Raw genomic sequence first — 23,032 nt, 5'->3', positions numbered from 1 at the left:
ATAAAAAAAAAGAGAAAAGGCATTTATTTGCCTTGCATGGACTGTGCACGATGACTCAGGAGAAACATCCAAAACGACTATTATATTTAATGAGTAAAGAGATTTCCGCTGGTACACCTGACATTAATGGAAAAAAAAGTACACAATACAAAATAATTCTCAGTGTAGATAAATGTCCTTAATTAATAAATCTGTGGAAATATCTATTATATTTCAAACATTCATACTCTATTTCAACTGTTATAAAAAAGACAAAACATTAGCAGAGTGTGGCTAATTTAAGTGTTGTCCCCATCCCTAGTTTGCTGTTTTTTTGTTTTTTACAAAACATTTCTTTGCACTGTAAATCGTGTTCCTGTCTGTCACAGTGTAGCTGAGACAGGATAGAGGAGATGGAAGAAAAGACAATACACACTCTCTCAACAATATGGCTCCTCAAGGAAATGTACAAACACCCCCTATTGTTCTATTTTTTTCTTCTTCACAAGTGATGTTTATGTAATACGGTCAAATATGTTTTTCCTTCAAAATATATCGCAGTGAATGTAGTTCTACTATAATACATGCTTATTAAACACATACAGCTCAAGGTTTTTAAAAGATTTTATGTTTGTAAAAATGTGCACACACAACTTTCCTCATTAGAGGATACAACTTTTATTGTATTTGACTGACAGACAGAAAAAAATGTTGTTAAAAAAAATTGGATATGAAATCATAAAAAACATGTAATTTTTTCTATAAGGCCTTATGTAACTTTTTTAAAGAAAAACGTAAACTGGAGAAACATTTTATGCATAATTACGAAAAGGAGCGAACTCAAGAGGGGCAAAAAATGAGTCATAATCTCATCAGATGAGGTGGATTTAAGGAGCTTGAGGGCTTTCAGACGTAACCTTTGACCTGTGTTGCAGGAGCCCTACGGGGACTGCTTTCTCCACTGCTGAAGGTGGGAGAGCCTGGAATGCCAGGGGGACTGGACCCTCCATAGAGCAGAGAACCACCGATCAGAAGCAAAGCTGACGCCACCCAGCCGATGTACAGGGCAGGGCCGAGCTCGCGCTTGTGTGGAGCCGCCACGTGTGGGTCATAGAAATCCCTGATGATGGAATGGGCAGTCCAGCAAACAGGGACGAGGTAAAGGAACCCTGCAATGGCAAACAAAGCCCCAGAAATGCGAGCGATGCGGGCCTTGAGACTGTTGACCCCTATGCATTTGGTGCACTTGACTCCAAGAACCCCCATGGTGAGAGCTACACCACAGAGCAGGATGGAGAACACAGTGAGGCCTCGGGCAGCCTGCATGTCGCTGGGCAGAGCCAGCAAGCTATCATACACCTTACACTGGATTTGACCTGTGCTCTGCACTATGCAATTCATCCACAGGCCTTCCCAGATGATTTGAGCTGTCACAATGTTGTTGCCTATAAAAGCAGTGACCCTCCACAGGGGGATGGCACAGACCACTGCACCACCTACCCAGCCAACAATTGACAGAATCAGGCCCATCAGCTGCATGCCTGTGGTTGCCATGATGAAAAGTGTTTGAATCAAATAGACTTGTTTTGGTTTTCTATCAGTCTATGATCCGGAGGGTCAAATCAGTGCCCCACAAAGACAGAGAACAGTTTGTGTTACTGTAAAATGTTGAGGTCTGGGTTCTTCGTCTGTGTCAATGTTGATAAGATCAGCTTGGATTCCACAACAGCAGGTATCCTAAAATTCAGAAAACAAAGTTAAACCTGTAGATGCTTTAGAAATCAATTTAACAGAGCAATACTATTACAATGCAAATCCTATGTTTTTACGGCATTACAGGGTATTCATGTTAGGGAAATGTTTAGTAAAGCATATATTTATCATAAATATTTAGACACAGAGAAGCCCATATTAAGTAGATTCCAAGGAGCGTTGCAGAGAATAGCCCTCTTTGACACACAGATGTGGGTGTCAAGATACGCCTGGCCGGGTGAGTGGATAATCTCAGAAAAACATGAAGGGACACAACCGAACACAAGCAGCTTTCATGGGACGCTCGTAGAGTGGGCCAACAAAACTGGTTTCATATGTTTATTACTGCTCTAACATTTGACACAATCAAAGAACATTATAAAGCATCAAAGGGTCTCACTCCAAGGACCTAGATGAATGCAAAAAAAACCCCAACTGATTTTACACATATTCTTAAAAAATAAAAAAGTTAATTAGGTTAACCAAAACTGACTTAAGATAAGCTCAAATCCACAAAATATAGAAATGGAGACATGTATCCAGAAAAAACATAAATGGAAGATTTTATGAGAAGGTTTTGTGCAAAGAGATTGTATTTCTAAAAGACTAATAGATCAAAATAATGGCTTTCCATTGCAAAACATTGTATGAGAAGCCATAGGAACACATGTTCCTGTTGAGCACCCAACTCCTCCTGGAAGGCCTGGATTGCTTTTTCTTAACCTCTTTCACCACAAGATCTACTGATAAAATCAGTAAATCACATAAAACAGGTCCTTTTTGTGGAGAAAAGTTTTCAAAGTCAATTGTACTGGTTTATTGTCAGTTTTTCTATCAGAATGAAAAGATAAAGCACTGTTGTGGTTTTAAACATGTAGTTATCTCTTGGACATCAGTAAGCATATTTACCTCCAGTGGTTTCTCACTTCTCCCCCTTGAGATGATCCACAGGCTTGTTTGCTTCTTTGTTGTTCCTTCCAGCAGACGATGCCTGGAGTTAACCTGAGAGTTAGGCGCAGTCAGCAGGAAGGCAGCAGAGCTGTGAGGCTCTCTCTCAGAGGATGGGTGAACTGCAGCAATGATCAGGCGTGATCAGCTCCCAACACCCTGGACGGGACCAGACTGGGCTGGAGATGGGGCTGCCCTCCAGAGATGCCAGCGAGAGTCTGTGTGGCAGTGGGAAGAAGCACGAGCTTGTGTGTGTGCACGGATGTGTCATTGTGTGTCTCCCAGTGCCTGGTGTATTAGCACAATGCCTCGCTGTTTGGCTGTGCCCCCTCTGTCCCAACCCTACAAATTCATCCTTTTATCCCTCTCTTATTCAAGAGCCTCCTCTTTACTTTTACATTTTACCTTTTTTGTTATTACTTTTATAGGTTTCACTGTAGTTCTCAAGTGTAATGAATCAGTTAATAATTTACAAAGAATAATATGTGGTTTATTGAAGATTGTCCAATATACATTTTATTTGATAAATAATTTGACAAAATCAGATAAATACTGAGACATCAAACACAGATGCTCAAATGCTGCAGAAACTTGAAGTTATGATCAGCGGGGCTGCATTTTTGCCCCCATGCAAATGTCCAGGACTGAAGATTGGACGAAGTCTGTCTGTAAACCTATCCGTGAAGGTGTAAATGTGCACTCCTGATTCGGCACAGTAGAAAGACACGCGGCCTTCGTTGTAATCCAAAAACACTGCCACATTCCTAGGCTGCTGCTCCAGAGCCACAACGGTGATGGGAGAGGTGTTGGCAACATACTGGCCTCCAGCCTTCAGGCTCAAAGTCCAGAAACCATTGGCTGGGCAGACAGTGAACTTGCCTTTCCTGTTTATGGACTGCCTGGCAATGCCCAGGTTCCACTCAATCTTGTTGCCGACCTCCACCTGCCAGTAGCACCTCCCACTGCTGAAGGCTTCCTTAGCCAGCACATTGGCCACACGGTCAAAGCGCGTGGGATGATCTGGGACCTCCTGAAGCTTGTCGGTATGCCTCACTTGTTTCCGGTCTTCTGAGACAGAAAGGAAGGGGTGGGCTGTCTTTCCACTTAGGTTCACCTCCACTGAAAAGGAAGACCGTGGAAAAGCAAAGAATAATTGAAACACCATGGTCAGCTCATGTGATTAAAACCTTTATATTTTCTATTTTTGTTGCATCATCAACAAGGCCTTACCTGTATACTTCTCTAGTCTCCTTAGTTCTGGAGAATGATAAAAATAACCATTACTGCTAGTGAATTGATGCCCAGCAATTACATATAATGCAAATCCAAAGTTAAAATCACTCACCAGCCTTGGAGAGCCTGTTGACTTCTAATTTAATTTTTTCCAAGATGTCTGACATCGCTCTTCTTGTGACGCCGATGCAAGGGTCTGTTTCAATGCAAACCCTGGACCAGTCCTTCATCTCAGAGGGCTACAAGAAAAAAAGAAACAATGCTCACCAGGGGATGACAATAACACCACTCCATCATCATGTTTCACTTGTTGACACTTACTAAGACAACCTGCTTCAGTTTGTCACTTTCATCAACCTGAGGGTCGGGTTGATTCATGTGGTTCTTCAGCTGCTCAATCTCTTTCATGATGTCTTTTATCAGCATCTGCACTCGTTGCTCTTCCTTCTTTTGTTTATCCTCAATTGCAGAGACAACAGCTTTGTGAGTCTTCTCCATAGCACATACAAGGGCTGAAAAGATCGTTTGACTCTCGCGCACCTCACGCAGGTAAGAACTCTGGTTAAAAAAAACATCAAGGTCTTATCAATATTTATGAGAATATTGAACCCATGTTTCCCATGTTCATTTTTAACTCACCTTTTGGACATCCAGAGAATATTTTAGCCTCTCTATCTTCTGCAGTCTGTCCTGGATCATATGTTGAACGTCTATCACCTGTATACATACAACACTAACCTCAGCAAGTAAGGGTGTAAAAACGTATTTGCCCTCTTTAAGGATCTCCTCAGGTTGGGCTTTTTTTATTGCACATAAATTCTCATTAAAATTTTTTTATGTCAGACAACGTTAATCTGAGTTAAAACAAAATGCAGTTTTTAAATAATGGATTCATTTATTAAGAGGTATCCAAGCCAACCTCACCCTATGTAAAAAATTGCCCACCTAAATCATGAAGTAACTTGGATTAACCAAATTCTATAGGTTTAATTTCTAGTCACACCAAGGCTTGATTAGAACCTGTCTGACAACATAAATTAGGCTAAAAGATCTAAAAACGAAACACATCATACCCTGATCTAAAGAAATTCAAGTACATAAGAAATAAGTTAACTGCCATTTATCAGCCTGCAAAGCCTAAAAAATCATTTTTTAGTCTGAAAAGAACCTAGAACATATAAAATGCTGCAAGCATCACTCGCTTCAGCTAAGGTCAGTGTTCATACAGTACAGTAACAATTTACAAAAGAGACTGGTCGAACATGGCATCCATTTATAAGTTCTCAGGCAAAACCATTGCTGACCAAGAAGAAGACAAAGGCCCAGCCAAAAAAACATCAGATAGTCTGACAAGACAGACTGACGAGACAGAAGTAGAACTTTTTTTGAGGTGATAGTCCTGATACACCTGGCAGAAAAATAACACAGCATTTCAGAGAAAGAATATCATACCAACAGCCAAACCTGGTGTGGTAGTATAATGATCTGAGGCTGCTTTGCTGCTTTAGGACCTGGATTACTTCCCATAATTGTTGGAAACTTGAATCTCATGAGTCTAAAATCGTAATACAGAATATCCAAGTAGGTGGTTCAGCAGGACAATAAATCTTACAACATCAGCAAGTCTTCCTCTGAATGGCTCAAAAAAACAAAATAAACGTTCTTAAATGCCATAATCAAAGTCCAGGCTTAAAACCAGCTGAGATGTTGTACCATGACTATAAACAGGCATACTGTGTGACAAATAAAGCAGAAACACAAGAAACCTTTGATGGGACAAGTATTTTTCACATCTCTATACACTCGACTTTTTGGGGTAATCAGTGTGTGACATAATCAAAAACCTACCGTCTCTTCGTCCAGTGGTTTCTGAGGCCGCGCTGTTCTGTAATTTTCAGAAACATCTGCCAAAACACGGTTGACACTGAGGTCAGGCTTGTTGACAAATAATCTTCTACAGTCGGGGCAGTATTTGGACTGGTGTCGAGTCCAGAATTGAGTGAGACAGGACAGGCAGAAGCTGTGTCCACATGGTATGGTCACTGGGTTGGTGAAGATGTCTCTGCAAAGAAGGCACAAAAAGTGCTTCTCGGGTAGGAGGCAGAGGGTAGAGCCCATCATCTGCAAAGAATAATAAAACATGAGAAATAAGGTACAAAAGTCCATCATTTATTTTCACTACTGTACTTTGGTTACACTACATGCCTCCATAACTCTTCCTTTTCAAGCTATATAATTACCCTAAAGTATTTTTTCTTTTGGTAGAGCTCTAAAAGAATCAGAAGCATTTAGTCAGAAATGGCAACATGCTTTGCAGCATTTCAAGATGAGCAAGCAAGACATCCCATTCCTAAGTTTGTAGGCGTTCTTGAGAAAGAACATAATTTGTGGTTTTATGTATTGAGCTGAAACAAACCCCGCTGAATGTCTTCTCCTCCTGGGTGCTCATCGTCATTGCCGATGGTATTTACGTTCTCTGTGATCTTGGGGAGATAGATTAACTAAGAACACAAGCAGAAAAGTATGTAGTCAAACAGGTCACTACCAGACAGAGATATTCGTCTTTTCACAAAACTGAAACTTTTAGACTCTTAATAGTGTTTTAATCTTCTTTGAGTGCTTTTGTTCCTGAGTTTTACTTCAGTGTGCTAACATGAAGAAAGTAATCTCTAGTTATGTAAGAGGTTCATAAAAAGCTAGAAGGACTGACAGAGGATCATAAAGTACACATTTTAGTTAAAACAAAATCACTTTTAAAATACACGATATAAATGTAGTCTTACCTCCCTCGCTTAATCTTTTCCATAAAAAAACTTGTCCACATAGAAAAGTTTGTTTTATTCAGGTAATAATAAGAAAGAAGGCACCTGTTTGTTCTAAATGGGTGTGCTCAGCTATGAGTGTTATCATGGAAAATGGGCAGTGCTTTTTTAGAGAATGGCAAACATGAGCAAGCTTTAACTCCACCTCCAGTAACACCTTTATGTTACTGAGCCATTCCCTAACTCGTTTCATGACAAGGGAGGGAAGGTGGTGCCACGTGCGGTGTTCACTAATCATCTACAAACAGTGTATTTTTTTATGTTAGGTTAATTGATACTTTTTATTGGCTATGATGTTTTAAATTTAGATACTACCACTTGATCCTTGAAGTAGTATATCAAAATAAAAAAGACAGCCTGATGTGTGAAAATCCTTAAAAGAAATGTACCTATTATTCCAGTCAGATAGTCTCACTTTAAAAAGCAAATTGAAAAATCTAACACCTAATTTGTGTACATGTTCTCATTCTTATTACAGAAATATTAAGAAATAATTGTTTTGACTAAACTTACCAGCATCAGAGCACCAATGTATAGCCATATATTTGGAGAATACCCCAAGGCTATTCCTCTTTACACAGTCTGTCTAGATTGTCCAGATCTCTCTGCAAAACTGGACACATCCCTATGTCCAGATATGTACATACCTCTATGTTTGGATCATTATGTTTTGGATTGTTAATTGGCTGGAAGACACAATGAAATTTCTTTTAAAATGTCTGAGTATTTCAAAGAGTTCACAATGCCATCCACACATGGTTCAAAGGGGCTTTGGAAGAGAAACACGCCCACAGCATCACATCCTCCACGGTGGGTATGAAGTAGTTTTCCACAAATTCATTATTTGTTTTTTGCCAAACCAACCTAAAAGGTTTGCAGCAGAAAAGATTAATCATAGACTTATTTGACTAAAGCATACATTTGCAAGCGTGCCCCCAAAACATTTAAATGTTCTTATGAATCATCCTATTCTTTGTGAATTGTGTTAAGATAAACAAAGGTCATCTACATTCCAGTAGATAGACTAAATTGCTTCCTGTGTTATGTCAGACTCATAAAGAGGTCTGAAGATGCAATTTAAAAATGTTTCTTTGCTATGTTGTAAATTATGTGTTACCACAATAACGCTGGTTTATCTCTTGGGTTTAGAAATCCCTCTGAAGTGGGATGATTCATGGGTCCGAGTTTAGTTGCCTGTCAAACCTGTGAAAACTGTCAAGTATTAAAGAAAAAGTAAGCGAACATCAGTCAATGTCATAAGACAAACCTTTCAAAGACATTTGGAACAGCTGAAAAGATCATTTTAAAATGACTTTAATACACTGGAAGGAGTCTCAATAAAAACATAAAATAAAGAGCGAGAGATGACTCGAGTTGTTTCCACTTGCACACAAATAAGTAACATTTCTTTTTATACTGAAAAATTAAGTAATCTCATGTACGAGGAACTGCAAAGAAGCGGTTAATGAAGATGGAATTGAAGTTAAGTCTGGCTGGCGGGGTAACTCTATTTTCCATATGCTTGATTGCCACCTGAGCAGTTCCCCCAGCAGATCCACCAACTGCCCCACCTATAAAACCAAAAAGAACCATTCCTCCCACTCCCTCAATAGATCCAAAGATTGCACCAATCACTGCCCCCACAACTAAGCCAATACCCAGTCCCCTGGCCAGGGATGTTCTGAGCCATCCGTTATCAAGTTCTGCCTTAGCCTGAATCTCTGCGCGAACATTGGCAATGTAGACATCCTTTTGGAAACACAGCTCCTCTGACATGTACTGCTGCTCCATCTCATTCCATGTCCGCTCTATCACAACTGCCCTCTGTTTTCTGAGCCTCTTCTCCTCCTTCCTCACACTGTCTTCTGCCATTTGGAAAGTTCTGCAGGAGAAATGTCCCCCTCCCAACGAAGCCACCGTTAACTCGATCTTCCGCAGTAGCTCCTTGTCTTGGCTTCGATCTCTCCAGTCCTTCTTGAAAACATGAAAGCGCCCACCATACTTCTCAATCAGTTCTCTCAGGTACCATTCCGTCTTCTTCACTCTGTTTTCCAGAGAAGCTCCATCCAGATTTCCTTCATAGGCAAAGAGGACCATGCAGTGTTTTAGACAGTTTGCTCCAAAGCGTTTTTTTAACAGCCAGGGAGTTTTCATGTCATTTGGAGAGATTTTCTCAATGTCAAAGGCAATAAGGAAGGCATGAGGACCAGGTATACATAAGCACTTAGACCTCCTGAGCTCCATCCTCCTTTTTACATGAGTTATATCCTTGTCATACATGTTTGGTCCGTTGACCACTCCCACTGGTCGCCCAGACAGCTCTCCCTTGTTCTTCACACTTGCAGAAATACTGGTAACATCCGTTGAAAAGACCTCCTTCCCCAGTATAGCATTGGTTAGTTGGAACTGAGAGGGTCCGCTGCTCCCGACAACCATAAGCCTCAGCTCCTTTGCAGAACCTGTTAGGAAATGAGTCTGAGATTTAGTTTACCTTAAGCTAATGTTTTAAATTGAGTTTTCAGCATTTAATTTTATGCATTTTAAGTAAAACAAATTTAAAATGTGGATTAAGTTCCATCGTTTTGCTAATATTAAACCTAAAAGCATTAACCAGTTCCCCTAATTTAATCTGCATTCCTGTATTAAGTGTGAAATCTTACCTTTCTTTCTTTTATCCATTTGACTTGGATTCATACTCCTAATGTGGTTTAGATGAACATGTTCAAAGTGTATCTGGTGTGCAATGAAAATGTATCTGTGTCCTTTTCTCTTGTCTGTTTTGGTCTGTATTTGTTGGGTATCAGAGTTGATATTGGTTGGAAAATACCCCTAGGGTCAGAAACCAACAGTGAACTGATCCACATTTATTGACGTGCCTACTAAAAATCTTTGTTTAACAATCGAATGCATTTCTCTGTTTTGTATAATGTGATGGGGATCACATGGTACAGAGTTTTATGAGTATTTCCACTGTTGGCAATGTAGTCTGTTTTCCTGTTTACTTACAGAAATATAAAAAAATAATTGCATTTCTGTCTAAAAGGCTGATTCCCTCCCAATTTTTTTTTTATTTTTTATTTTTTTGTTCTGTAATAAAACAGATGGCCTGGTTTTAAAGGTATCTACACAGTTATAACACTGATGCCTTCCAAAGAAACACTGATTTTGAATTGATCATCTCTGCAACAGAACATTTTAATATTTAACAACATGACCTGAAAAAGCAATGAAACGTAATTCAGTTTGTCTCATTTAAAGATACAGTCTTTTGCAATCAATGCCTGACATGTTTGATATAGGTTAACAGATACCCAAAACAATGTTTTCTTATTTGAAGGAAATGATTACTTTGATACATGATGTTTGATAATTACATCCTAAATTACAAACATTTTAAAGAATTGCTATCACAACGGTTACGTAATCGCACAGTCAGGATAAACATCAGGCACAGCACGGATGGTTATTTGAACACATAAAGAAATCTTGTAATGGTAAAACAGCGCCCCCGTGTGATAATATTACAGAGCACACCTAAGGGAAATCATCTGACGTATTTCCTGTTAGAACAGACGTCGCAGCCTCTAAAACAATGAACCGACTTACTTTTTTTAAGTTATGTGTGACATAGTTGTCATAACAACCAAGGTTGTAATGGCGTGCTGTTGGATGGTGTGATCAGACACTTAGATCTGTCAGCAAGATGTTAAAATACATTTTCCGTGAGGTCAGTCGCGGCTTCTCACCGGGTCTGCGTCGCTTTTCTGACGTGAAAGTGACCGAAAATGTGGCTGAGAGCCCAACTTTTCCTCATCTCATTGAACAGGCGTCTCTATATCTGCACGTAAGCTACCTCTTTTGCTTCAGCCTTATGACCTATTTTAAAGTGTTCTCATTTTAATGCAAGTATTAATGTATGCCTTCTGCCCTCCCCTTCCCAGTGGCCTTATTGTCTCAGGCGATGCACCTACTGCAATTTTAACAAATACATTCCCAAAGAGGACAACGAAGACATCATGGCAAAGTGTCTTCAGAGGGAAACTGAGACGTTGCTGCAGCTCAGTCAAGTATCCTGGTATGTTTTCGAGCCTTTCTCGCGTTTAAGGCTGCAGCTTACAAACAATGCATCCACACAGCATAAGCCACCACCATGTTTCACTGTGGGTGTCAGGTGCATGCATGTTGGCCAAAGAATCCTGATCCGACCCCTGTTCTACATGTTTGCTGTGTAAAATATCTGTAGTTTGCCACAAGCCCTAGTAGCGGACTAGGGCTTGTGGCAAACTACAGATATTTTATGAGTTATTTCAAGATTGGCTTTCTTTTTGCCACTCTTCCATAAAGACCAGGCTTGTGGGATGCACAAGTAATGCTTGTCCTTCCAACAGATTCCCCCTACTTGAGCTGTGGATCTCTGCAGCTCCTCCAGAGTTTTTTTTTTTTTAGCTGCTCCTCTGATTAGCGCTCTTGTCCTGCCTGTCAGTTTATGTGGATGGCCATGTGTTAGTAGGTTGGCAGTTGTTTCATACTCTTTACAAATGTAGTTTCTGGATTGAAGAGTGCTCTCTGTGATGTTCAGAGCCTGGGATATTGTTTTTTAACCTAACACAACTTTAAACTTCACAACAACATTATTCCTGTTTGTGCATCTTTTTGTCTTCATGACCCTGTTTATACACATGTCTTCTGATTCCTTCATAGAACAGCTGTAGATACAGTGAGAGAGATTACACATTATGCGGACAACCTGGTTTCAAAGGAACCCTGTAAAGCCCTTTCAAGGCCTTTATAATTCTTTGGTTTTGACTTGCAGCATCACATCTGTATTTTTTGGTGGTGGCACTCCAAGCCTGGCTCACCCGTCAACCATCGCTAAGATCCTTGAAACAGTTTCCAATCAAGTGTATCTCTCAGATGAGGCTGAAGTCACACTGGAGGTCAACCCTACCCCTGTGGGAATGTCGAAGCTAAAAGACTTCCACTTTGCTGGGGTAAACCGTTTCTCCATTGGCGTCCAGGTAAATATAACAGTTGGATTTTAAGTGACAGAAAATTTTGTGCAGTTACTGGTTATAGATTATGCTGTCATTCCCTCAGTCTCTGCAGGACGAGCACTTAAAAAGTTTGGGAAGAGACCACAGCTCCCTGGAGGCTCTGCAGACTCTCGAGGAGGCCAGGAGGCTGTGTCCAGGTGGGGTGTCGGTGGATATCATGTTCGGACGGCCCGAACAGACGATTGAATCATGGAGCAACGAGTTGTCTGAGATGCTGAGGGTCTGTGATGACCACGTGTCTTTGTACCAGCTGACCCTTGAGAGAGGCACTCAGCTGTTTAAACAGGTTCATTGTGGACAAGTAACCATGCCTACAGAGGAAATGACAGCGGAGATGTACCGGTGTGCCAGAAAGACTCTCCAGCAGCATGGCTTTCAGCAGTATGAGGTGTCTAACTTTGCAAAAAATGTAAGTCTGTCACAGAAAGCTCCAAAATTAAAACAGGTCACACAACATAATTCAATAATTTTGAAACAATTTAAAGCTTAGATATACTTAAAGACAGACCAATGGCAGCATATCATGTAATAAAACTCTACTTATTTTTTACTTTTAATGTTTATTTAAATATACTCTTAATATATATATATGTATGGAAGCAGATTCATCTTCTTTTTTCACCATCATATCACTGCAGTTTGTGTCCACAAGAACATGAATCATCCTCCCTTTTTAAAACTGTTGGACCTTATTTACTGATTGCATGGTTCCAGATAGACGGATGTTATTAAAAATGTCCACTTATGTATTTTAGGACTTTCAGGACAAGACTGTATTTAGAATTGCTTTTGTTCTTTTTCTTTCAGTTTTTGTAGATCAGTTTTACAGGTCATTCTCAAAATATTAGCATATTGTGATAAAGTTAATTATTTTCCATAATGTCATGATGAAAATTTAACATTCATATATTTTAGATTCATTGCACACTAACTGAAATATTTCAGGTCTTTTATTGTCTTAATACGGATGATTTTGGCATACAGCTCATGAAAACCCAAAATTCCTATCTCACAAAATTAGCATATCATTAAAAGGGTCTCTAAACGAGCTATGAACCTAATCATCTGAATCAACGAGTTAACTCTAAACACCTGCAAAAGATTCCTGAGGCCTTTAAAACTCCCAGCCTGGTTCATCACTCAAAACCCCAATCATGGGTAAGACTGCCGACCTGACTGCTGTCCAGAAGGCCACTATTGACACCCTCAAGCAAGAGGGTAAGACACAGAAAGAAATTTCTGAACGAATAGACTGTTCCCAGAGTGCTGTATCAAGGCATCTCAGTGGGAAGTCTGTGGGAAGGAAAAAGTGTGGCAGAAAACGCTGCACAACGAGAAGAGGTGACCGGACCCTGAGGAAGATTGTGGAGAAGGGCCGAATCCAGACCTTGGGGGACCTGCGGAAGCAGTGGACTGAGTCTGGAGTAGAAACATCCAGAGCCACCGTGCACAGGCGTGTGCAGGAAATGGGCTACAGGTGCCGCATTCCCCAGGTCAAGCCACTTTTGAACCAGAAACAGCGGCAGAAGCGCCTGACCTGGGCTACAGAGAAGCAGCACTAGACTGTTGCTCAGTGGTCCAAAGTACTTTTTTCGGATGAAAGCAAATTCTGCATGTCATTCGGAAATCAAGGTGCCAGAGTCTGGAGGAAGACTGGGGAGAAGGAAATGCCAAAATGCCAGAAGTCCAGTGTCAAGTACCCACAGTCAGTGATGGTCTGGGGTGCCGTGTCAGCTGCTGGTGTTGGTCCACTGTGTTTTATCAAGGGCAGGGTCAATGCAGCTAGCTATCAGGAGATTTTGGAGCACTTCATGCTTCCATCTGCTGAAAAGCTTTATGGAGATGAAGATTTCATTTTTCAGCACAACCTGGCACCTGCTCACAGTGCCAAAACCACTGGTAAATGGTTTACTGACCATGGTATCACCGTGCTCAATTGGCCTGCCAACTCTCCTGACCTGAACCCCATAGAGAATCTGTGAGATATTGTGAAGAGAACGTTGAGAGACTCAAGACCCAACACTCTGGATGAGCTAAAGGCCGCTATCGAAGCATCCTGGGCCTCCATAAGACCTCAGCAGTGCCACAGGCTGATTGCCTCCATGCCACGCCGCATTGAAGCAGTCATTTCTGCCAAAAGATTCCCAACCAAGTATTGAGTGCATAACTGTACATGATTATTTGAAGGTTGACGTTTTTTGTATTAAAAACACTTTTCTTTTATTGGTCGGATGAAATATGCTAATTATGTGAGATAGGAATGTTGGGTTTTCATGAGCTGTATGCCAAAATCATCCGTATTAAGACAATAAAAGACCTGAAATATTTCAGTTAGTGTGCAATGAATCGAAAATATATGAATGTTAAATTTTCATCATGACATTATGGAAAATAATGAACTTTATCACAATATGCTAATATTTTGAGAAGGACCTGTATATGTAGTCCTTGTCTATTTTTCTGGATAAAATTAGTTAATTAATTCAAAAAGCTAATCTCATTCAGATTTGTCACACTAGAAGTGTTTATTTGACTCCAAATTAAGGGTATTAGAAAACTAGAATGCTACAGTGCAGCAATAAAAAGGATTTTAAATACTGAAATGTCAGCCTGCTGAGAAGTATGTCTATGCACTGTACTTGGCTGGGGCTCCTTTTCATGAATTACACCATTAGGACAATGTGGCATGTAGACAATCGGCCTGTATTAGGGTGCCAAATAAGCCCCTGTTTGCTTTAATAGCAGGCCTTCAAGCATTTTTCAAACAAACTTTAAATGTTCTAAAGTTTAGAAGTTTGTTGCATTAATGTTGGAGGTACAAACAGGGGAAGAAACCAAAAAACAATCTCTGAAAACTGTCCACTGCAGGATAGTGTCATCCTAAGGCATTCAGTTGTGTACTGAATTTATAAAAAGAAAATCTGACATGTTTTAAAACTGTTCATCTGCATTGATTAGTAAACTTGAGCATCATCTGCATAGTATTTAGCATTAGCAAATACCAACCTTAAAATGGGTGAAAATCAGCGAGTTTGACAATTGAAGATGTTATTTGGTTTAAAACCAACACTTTTGTAGGAGCCTAAACTAATTGTTATAAAGGCTGTAAATGAAGCGTTTGCTGATTTACATTTTCTGCTAATTTTTATTGTTTTGAAATATCTAATGCTCAGTTAAATAAGAATGCCCAAATTGCAAAGATGCAACGCTGATTTAGACGAAATGTAAATAGTTTTTTGTTCCATATGTAAACTCTTTAATTAAGTGATCAGTTAAACATGTTTAGTTTTTACCGGATGATGTGGGTGGGCATACAGGGAGTGGAGCGAAATTTCCAGACTGACAAGAAGGAGAGTGGAGTCAGACAGTCTTTTGACCGTCCCACCTCTGTCTTTCATAAAACCATGAATAAGTCATTTTACCTTCTTCATGCATGCTGGATTTATTAAGTAAACAGTTACACACAAGCCATCTCCAGAGAATTTTTTATTCTATGGATAAGAATTATACCACAGGTTATGGGAGCATCAGGCTGTAGTTTCACTCATTAAGGATATATATAAGGCTGAAACAATTAATCAGATTAATCGTGATTAATCGATTATTTAAATCGTCAACTAATTTAGTAATCGAATAATTGTTAACTGGAGTATACAGACTCTAAAAAATGGCATTTTAGCTCAAAGAACAAACCACTTACAGAAGTAATTAGTCCAAAATTGTGTAAAAAACACATACCTCTTGCATTTAAGATGAAAAACCTTCAGTAAATGTGATCTATCCAGAACTTCTCAAGTGGCATAGGTTTAGCTTCACCTGATTAAAATTCTGCAAATCTCCTATTAAGCACCTTTTGCAATCCGATTATTAATCGATTAATCAAAAAATAATCAACAGAATAATCCATTATCAAATCATTATTTGCAGCCCTAGATCTATAATTATGTACTACTTTTTAATGAGATAAAATTTGTTCTGTCATTGCTAACAGCAACAACCCTAGCACTTGTCTTTGTATTGCACAGAATTCACAGAGTCGTCACAACCTGAGTTACTGGAAGGGAAAACAATACATCGGAGTTGGCCCTGGTAATTTCTATAAAATTAGATCCACTGGTGGGAGTGGGTTGTACTTCGAAACCATTTTTGATTTGTGCTTTGGAACAGGAGCACACGGTCGGTTTGTTCCCCTGGGGGAGGGAGGCGCTACCCGGGAAGCTCGGACTCAGACTCTGGAGCCTGACGTGTGGATCCGCGAAGTCCAGCAGAGGGGACATGGGACACGGAGGCGGATCCAGCTGGGCCATCTTGAACTGTGAGTTGTTACACTTACAGGCAGTAGTGTTGTGTCTTGTCATGATTATTTCTGATAATCACACAAGACGACACATTGCAGTTTCCCGAAATTCTCTGGCCACATGAAATGTGACACTGAAACCTCAATCATACCACAGAAAATGTGAACGGCAGGGTTTCAAGGTCTCTGTGCATGCATGTGCTTGTTCTCTGGAACATTCTGCCCACGTGAGCTAAAGCTATATTGAGACGTGTCCTTGTTACTTCTGAATGATTTTTGTTTTTCAGATTGGAGGAGGTGTTGGTGATGGGAATGAGAATGACCAAGGGCATTAATCACAAGGTGAAGCGCACACAATAGATCTTTTACTTTCTGTGTGAATGCCTCTGTCACTGGGGAGAATGTCGAGCAGTCAGTCGTTTCTGTAAACTCTGAATATGTTTGTCACAACGTTCTGCCTTTTTAAAGCACTGGGAGCTGTTTAACCCTGAATTAGGCCTTCATGAGATCTTTGGTGCATCTCCTGTTGTCCAAGAGCTGCTGCAGAACGGACAGTTGATTCTTGATGACAGGTGATTTGTTGTCTTTGCTTTTCTGCTGTTGTGTTGATTTGCCAATACATGCAGTTACAGTCTATATGAAACTAGAAAGATATTTTACTCTTGTTTGACATGTGTCAGCTTAATTAATTAAGCAAACACAGACTCTGACAGTTTTTTATTTATTATTCTTTCATATTCAGGGGTTTGAGATGTTCCTGGGATGGTCTGGCCGTACTGGACAGCATACTTCCCATTTTGCTGTTGGAACTGGACAAGCAGAGTTTTCCTAAAGCTGCCAGCTAACCTACAATGAAGATCTCTTACCCTTACACATAGCTATGTAAAAAGGGCAAGTACAGGTCCTTCTCAAAATATTAGCATATTGTGATAAAGTTCATTATTTTCCATAATGTCATGATGAAAATTTAACATTCATATATTTTAGATTCATTGCACACTAACTGAAATATTTCAGGTCTTTTATTGTCTTAATACGGATGATTTTGGCATACAGCTCATGAAAACCCAAAAATTCCTATCTCACAAAATTAGCATATCATTAAAAGGGTCTCTAAACGAGCTATGAACCTAATCATCTGAATCAACGAGTTAACTCTAAACACCTGCAAAAGATTCCTGAGGCCTTTAAAACTCCCAGCCTGGTTCATCACTCAAAACCCCAATCATAGGTAAGACTGCCGACCTGACTGCTGTCCAGAAGGCCACTATTGACACCCTCAAGCAAGAGGGTAAGACACAGAAAGACATTTCTGAACGAATAGGCTGTTCCCAGAGTGCTGTATCAAGGCACCTCAGTGGGAAGACTGTGGGAAGGAAAAAGTGTGGCAGAAAACGCTGCACAACGAGAAGAGGTGACCGGACCCTGAGGAAGATTGTGGAGAAGGGCCGATTCCAGACCTTGGGGGACCTGCGGAAGCAGTGGACTGAGTCTGGACTAGAAACATCCAGAGCCACCGTGCACAGGCGTGTGCAGGAAATGGGCTACAGGTGCCGCATTCCCCAGGTCAAGCCACTTTTGAACCAGAAACAGCGGCAGAAGCGCCTGACCTGGGCTACAGAGAAGCAGCACTGGACTGTTGCGCAGTGGTCCAAAGTACTTTTTTCGGATGAAAGCAAATTCTGCATGTCATTCGGAAATCAAGGTGCCAGAGTCTGGAGGAAGACTGGGGAGAAGGAAATGCCAAAATGCCAGAAGTCCAGTGTCAAGTACCCACAGTCAGTGATGGTCTGGGGTGCCGTGTCAGCTGCTGGTGTTGGTCCACTGTGTTTTATCAAGGGCAGGGTCAATGCAGCTAGCTATCAGGAGATTTTGGAGCACTTCATGCTTCCATCTGCTGAAAAGCTTTATGGAGATGAAGATTTCATTTTTCAGCACGACCTGGCACCTGCTCACAGTGCCAAAACCACTGGTAAATGGTTTACTGACCATGGTATCACTGGGCTCAATTGGCCTGCCAACTCTCCTGACCTGAACCCCATAGAGAATCTGTGGGATATTGTGAAGAGAACGTTGAGAGACTCAAGACCCAACACTCTGGATGAGCTAAAGGCCGCTATCGAAGCATCCTGGGCCTCCATAAGACCTCAGCAGTGCCACAGGCTGATTGCCTCCATGCCACGCAGCATTGAAGCAGTCATTTCTGCCAAAGGATTCCCGACCAAGTATTGAGTGCATAACTGTACATTATTATTTGAAGGTTGACGTTTTTTGTATTAAAAACACTTTTCTTTTATTGGTCGGATGAAATATGCTAATTTTGTGAGATAGGAATTTTGGGTTTTCATGAGCTGTATGCCAAAATCATCCGTATTAAGACAATAAAAGATCTGAAATATTTCAGTTAGTGTGCAATGAATCTAAAAAATATGAATGTTAAATTTTCATCATGACATTATGGAAAATAATTAACTTTATCACAATATGCTAATATTTTGAGAAGGACTTATATTTTGACATACATCAGAATTGTTAAATTGTCTATACATGACAGTGTGTAAATGAATAAACTATTGATTTGTTTAGAAAACAGCTCTTCAGATTGGATACAACTGCTGTTTTGCAGAAGTACTGAAATATTTTCCTTCAGTTTGCTGTTTTTTTTTTTTTTTCTTTTAATATTAAATCATCTTTTGTAACCCTTTATGTGGGTTTTTTCTTAAAGTCGAGAAGGATAATTTATTGAATTTAGAAGCTTTTTATAATACTTGCTGCTTTATTAGTGAACCCGATGAAGACAATACTTTCAATTTGACTTTTTTGTTAACTGCTGTGCCTGGAGTAAACCGAGAGGCTGGGTTAGGACAGCATTAATCTGAGAAGCAGTCGAGAGAGCCATGGCAACTCCGAAAGAGCTGCAGAAATCTGCAGAGACCAGCAAGTACAAGTCTTGTACTCCTCAAATCTGGCCTTTATGGATGAGTAGCAGGAAGAAAATCATAAGAAGTCACATTTAAAGTTTATCATAAGCCAGATGGAGAACACAGAAAACATGTGGGTTCATTCTGTGGTCATTTGTCATTTTCCCACAGCTCAGTTCATGGGCATTCTGCAGTGGTTCACTAATCACCCCACAGTATTTATAAGCTTGTCAGTTTTTGCTACCTCTGGATGGGTTGAACCATCAGATCTTCCATTGATGTTGTTGTTTTTAGCTGTTGTCCAGCTAGCTCGTCATTGCTCCTGCAGTTAGTCTATGTGGAGATAGAACATTTTACTTTTTGTTTGACCTGTATCTGTTTAATTAATTAAGCAAACACAGACTCAGAAAGTTTGTTTATTATTCTGTCAGGTTACTGAACATGAGCTATTTTGCAAAGGAAAGTGGACTAAAGTTTAAATCTATAGAATCTACAAAGGCGCTTTAGAGACTTACTCCAGAAGATACACAGCTGTGATGCAAATGCATGTCAGAAAGAAGATTTTTATTAAGAAAAAAAATGTGTGTACCATTTTCCTTCCACTTGAACATTATGCACTGATTTGTGTAAAAATCTGAAAAACAAATCTCTTGACATGCATATAACTCATTGGCAGATCCGTGACAATATGTGAAAATAGTCAAAAGAGTATAAAAGCTTTTGCAACACACGCTATCTGCAACTCTATATAATGTTTGATTTTACTGCTGGCATTTATAAAGCTGATTTATATGTTTTTTAAACCTTTTTTTTTTTCCAGAAATGTTTTACACATTTTTTTAAACTCTGCTTTACGAAATTGATTTGTATTTGACTTTTTGAAAGCAAAACTGATTAAAGTCTTAAGATTTGACTGGCCCACGGTGTAAGGAGTGACTGCAAGTTGTTTGTCCTCCAGCTTCTAAGGTGGGCTCTCTCCATGGTGCTGATCTCATCGTAGCATCTTACCATTCGCCCCTCCCCCTCCTTAAAATAGTCTGCCTTTAGGGTTTGTTTAAAAATATATATAACGTGATTCAGATGTGTGTAAACTACCGGAGCTGATTAAGCAGCATTGCCTCTGACACATTGTTGCTCGTTGGCAACCCTGCGTGTCGTGGGCGCTCCGAAATACGAATAATCTCTCGAGTACAGTGGGAGACTCCTGGAGACGTTTTGAGTCATCCTTTCTATCAGATGATCGCCCTCCCACACTCTAGCTTTTACATCATCACTTGACAACCATCAGGTACTTGTGTAAATCTTTCATCATAAGAAGGAAAAAAAATCACGCATGACATTTTAAACAAACCTTTATTAAAGGATGCAGTTACAGAATACAAAAAAACTAACCCTAACGCACTGGTCCGGCCAGGTGCTACAGAGTATAACTCCTTACATGTATGACATTGCAGTATACTACTACAATTTTGTTTTGTCGAGAAGTTTCACAATTCATTGAATTTGACACTTCTCGGGTTTCTTGTTTGTGGTGCTTGATCCAAGCACCAGCCGCAGGTCGCTGGTGAAGCTCGGGCGACGCGCAAGAGGGTCCACGGCGGCGCAGGGTGCCCCGAGTCCCCGGGAGCGCCTTCTCCTCCTCAGGCCCCTCTTGCCGATGCACAGCGACTGGTAGGTAGAGATTGGGATGATCTGATGTTGGGACGGGCTGGTCTCGTCGGGCAGCCCACCGAGTGCGGCAAGAGCCATGAAGACAGCCTCCAGTCCCGCGCCTGTTTTAGCGGAAGTTTCGAAGAAATGCGCGTCTTTGCCGAGGATGTCCACAACCTCTGAATTGCTAACGACTCTCTGTGCGTCCAGGTCCGCTTTATTGGCGCACACCACGGCTGGCACTCTTGCTGGATGGTTGGGCTTTAGCAACTTTGCCTTCGCGGCTTTAATTTCGTTAAACAAGTCACGGACTTCATTCAAAGAGTCTCTGTCATCCAAACTGAAGACAAGGAGAAAAATATCACCTGCAAAGACAAACAGATTGATCATTATTCAGTTTAAGGAAATCAACATTTTTTTTCTCGGTAAATTGACTTTATAAAACATTCTTACCTGTCAGAATGGACAATCTCCGTTTGGCTGGGAAGTCCCTCTCAGATGCCGCATCCAGGAGGTCAACCTGGTATGTTTCCCCTCCTATGTGGAACATCTTGCGATAAAAGTCCTCGATAGTAGGCTCATAGTGTTCTTCATATTCTTCCCCCAAGAACCGCCGGACGATGTTGGTTTTACCTACTCTGGTCGCTCCGAGCACCACTACTCTGTGACAGTTCTTGGGCTTGGTAGCACCCAATTCTGTCAGGTCCACCGGCTTTTTGGGAAGTCGATCGGTCGACACCTGCCGATGCCCAGAACTAGAGGATCTGCGGGTAACCACCCTCTTATCCTGCCGTCTCCAGCACCCTTGGACAGTTTTGATTATGCCCATGCCGGTTTTGGTTATGTTTGAGATTTTGGGGTGCTGTAATCGCGGGATGAGAGCTGTGCGGTGCAGAGCTGGATGCGCAAATCGTGACTGGTGGTGCCCGGTGAAAGAGTTGAACACTTCGAGGATGCCATCAACGGGAAGGCAGAACTTCTCTGTTGTGTTCATCCCTTTGGCTCTTGTCACCGATAAGCTATGAGTCTAATCAGCGAACAGTTTCCTCTCCCCCTTCATGAGTGCCTCGAAACGGATCTGAGTGCCATCTTTTATACTCCCGCTGCCCTGCAGTTTCTGCGTCATCGCTCTGGCTCAGAAAGTATGCCTTTTATAGACGCATGATGCACCCCCATAATGACCAATAAAATAAAACCATTTCTCTTTGGAAAAAAAAAAAATGTCCTGATACGTCTGGAAATACAGAGAGATGTTACATACAGAACACAGAGTACGTTCAACATTATTCCAATCAGGTTAAAATTTGCATTTGAACAATTTGTTCTGACACACACTCGCAGATGTATCACAATCCATCCAGTTCTATAATTAAATGCAATTAAACCTATTTTTAGCATCATACATTTAGATGTTTCCTGTCTGTCGCATTGTGGATAAATGGATAGTTTTAGACTAATGCAGAGCAAGGTAATATCCCCAAATCCCTACAGACATGACACTGAGTGCTCGCAGTGATTACAATGCTCTCCTCCAATTTCCTACAATCATGATTTGGTGACAAGCATATTTTGTTTTTCATATCAGTTCGTTTTCCACATGGTTATGACATTTAACTGTCAGAAAACGTGTCAGACCGACACATCAGAATTTCAAACTAGTTCCAGCCCATCCTGATATACCATTGCTGTGGCAGATTTGTGGTTCTTGGGTTCTGCCTCTGTATAAGCCCCCTTATATTATACTATCACGACTAGCACTCAAGCACACTCTCTGCTCCGTGATTCACAGAGCCTGAGGATAAATGAGTATCCTACAGCACCCCCATTAGTATGATATTATAGAAGGCTTTTACAGTTGTGTGTTTGGAGAACTTAAACTTATATGAACTGGTAATGAAAATGTTAAAACCTACACATTTTCATTGTTTGATTCATGCAAATATCATTTAATAAAAGGTAAGAATGTTAAAATCACCCCTCATGGATTCCCTTTTTAAACTGAGGTGTCCTTTCGATGCTTTAAAATGAAGTATTCTTCCTCTTGCATAATGCTTGATTTGAACCACTCAACGGTCGATAAATAGTTTGGACTCCAGGCAAGGTTACCACCCACAGACTCTTTTTCCACACTCTCTGTAGAAATGAAAATTATCTTTCTGCAAAAACACTTTGTCTTCTTGACAAAATAGAGGTGTGTCACTTGAAAACCTTCACACACTGATCAGCAGTTATGCAGTTATGCATCCCATTGTTGCGTGCATTTAGAAAAGTTCTTATAACGACCTTGATGTTTTGTTACATCTTTAGGCTGGCTAGAATATGAGCAGCCTGTGATGTCCACAAAGAGTTAAGAAAACTTTGCAAAGTTTAACTTTC

At 40.5% G+C, this 23,032-nt stretch overlaps 5 protein-coding genes across 5 annotated transcripts; 1 reads left to right on the top strand and 4 right to left on the bottom strand.

Annotated features, from left to right (window-relative positions):
- Positions 1-585: 585 nt before the first annotated feature.
- On the bottom strand, positions 586-2,905 carry LOC124863456 (claudin-4-like). The gene is made up of 2 exons (XM_047357829.1): positions 2,641-2,905; positions 586-1,716 (listed from the first exon to the last, which is right to left on the bottom strand). Exon 2 carries the CDS (start codon positions 1,531-1,533, stop codon positions 886-888), a length of 648 nt encoding a protein of 215 aa, XP_047213785.1. The 5' UTR covers positions 1,534-1,716; positions 2,641-2,905; the 3' UTR covers positions 586-885.
- Positions 2,906-3,147: 242 nt separating this feature from the next.
- Positions 3,148-7,040, bottom strand: LOC124863453 (E3 ubiquitin-protein ligase TRIM39-like). Its single transcript, XM_047357826.1, has 8 exons — positions 6,696-7,040; positions 6,329-6,413; positions 5,761-6,033; positions 4,552-4,629; positions 4,234-4,470; positions 4,025-4,151; positions 3,910-3,936; positions 3,148-3,798 (listed from the first exon to the last, which is right to left on the bottom strand). The coding sequence occupies exons 2-8, from the start codon at positions 6,365-6,367 to the stop codon at positions 3,254-3,256; spliced, it is 1,326 nt and encodes a 441-aa protein (XP_047213782.1). The 5' UTR covers positions 6,368-6,413; positions 6,696-7,040; the 3' UTR covers positions 3,148-3,253.
- A 629-nt stretch (positions 7,041-7,669) lies between these two features.
- On the bottom strand, positions 7,670-10,456 carry LOC124863455 (GTPase IMAP family member 7-like). Its single transcript, XM_047357828.1, has 2 exons — positions 10,341-10,456; positions 7,670-9,193 (listed from the first exon to the last, which is right to left on the bottom strand). Exon 2 carries the CDS (start codon positions 9,168-9,170, stop codon positions 8,169-8,171), a length of 1,002 nt encoding a protein of 333 aa, XP_047213784.1. The 5' UTR covers positions 9,171-9,193; positions 10,341-10,456; the 3' UTR covers positions 7,670-8,168.
- On the top strand, positions 10,296-17,094 carry LOC124863454 (radical S-adenosyl methionine domain-containing protein 1, mitochondrial-like). Its single transcript, XM_047357827.1, has 9 exons — positions 10,296-10,578; positions 10,676-10,809; positions 11,548-11,752; positions 11,832-12,197; positions 15,814-15,877; positions 15,956-16,103; positions 16,373-16,427; positions 16,554-16,657; positions 16,828-17,094. Exons 1-9 carry the CDS (start codon positions 10,438-10,440, stop codon positions 16,928-16,930), a joined length of 1,320 nt encoding a protein of 439 aa, XP_047213783.1. The 5' UTR covers positions 10,296-10,437; the 3' UTR covers positions 16,931-17,094.
- Positions 17,095-20,342: 3,248 nt separating this feature from the next.
- Positions 20,343-21,954, bottom strand: LOC124863172 (dexamethasone-induced Ras-related protein 1-like). The gene is made up of 2 exons (XM_047357440.1): positions 21,110-21,954; positions 20,343-21,021 (listed from the first exon to the last, which is right to left on the bottom strand). Exons 1-2 carry the CDS (start codon positions 21,648-21,650, stop codon positions 20,501-20,503), a joined length of 1,062 nt encoding a protein of 353 aa, XP_047213396.1. The 5' UTR covers positions 21,651-21,954; the 3' UTR covers positions 20,343-20,500.
- Between the last annotated feature and the right edge of the window lie 1,078 nt (positions 21,955-23,032).

The sequence above is a fragment of the Girardinichthys multiradiatus genome, chromosome X, assembly GCF_021462225.1.
Source record: "Girardinichthys multiradiatus isolate DD_20200921_A chromosome X, DD_fGirMul_XY1, whole genome shotgun sequence".
Lineage (NCBI taxonomy): Eukaryota > Metazoa > Chordata > Actinopteri > Cyprinodontiformes > Goodeidae > Girardinichthys > Girardinichthys multiradiatus.
Note: the sequence above shows the minus strand (reverse complement) of the source record. Positions and strands in the feature narration are given on the sequence as shown.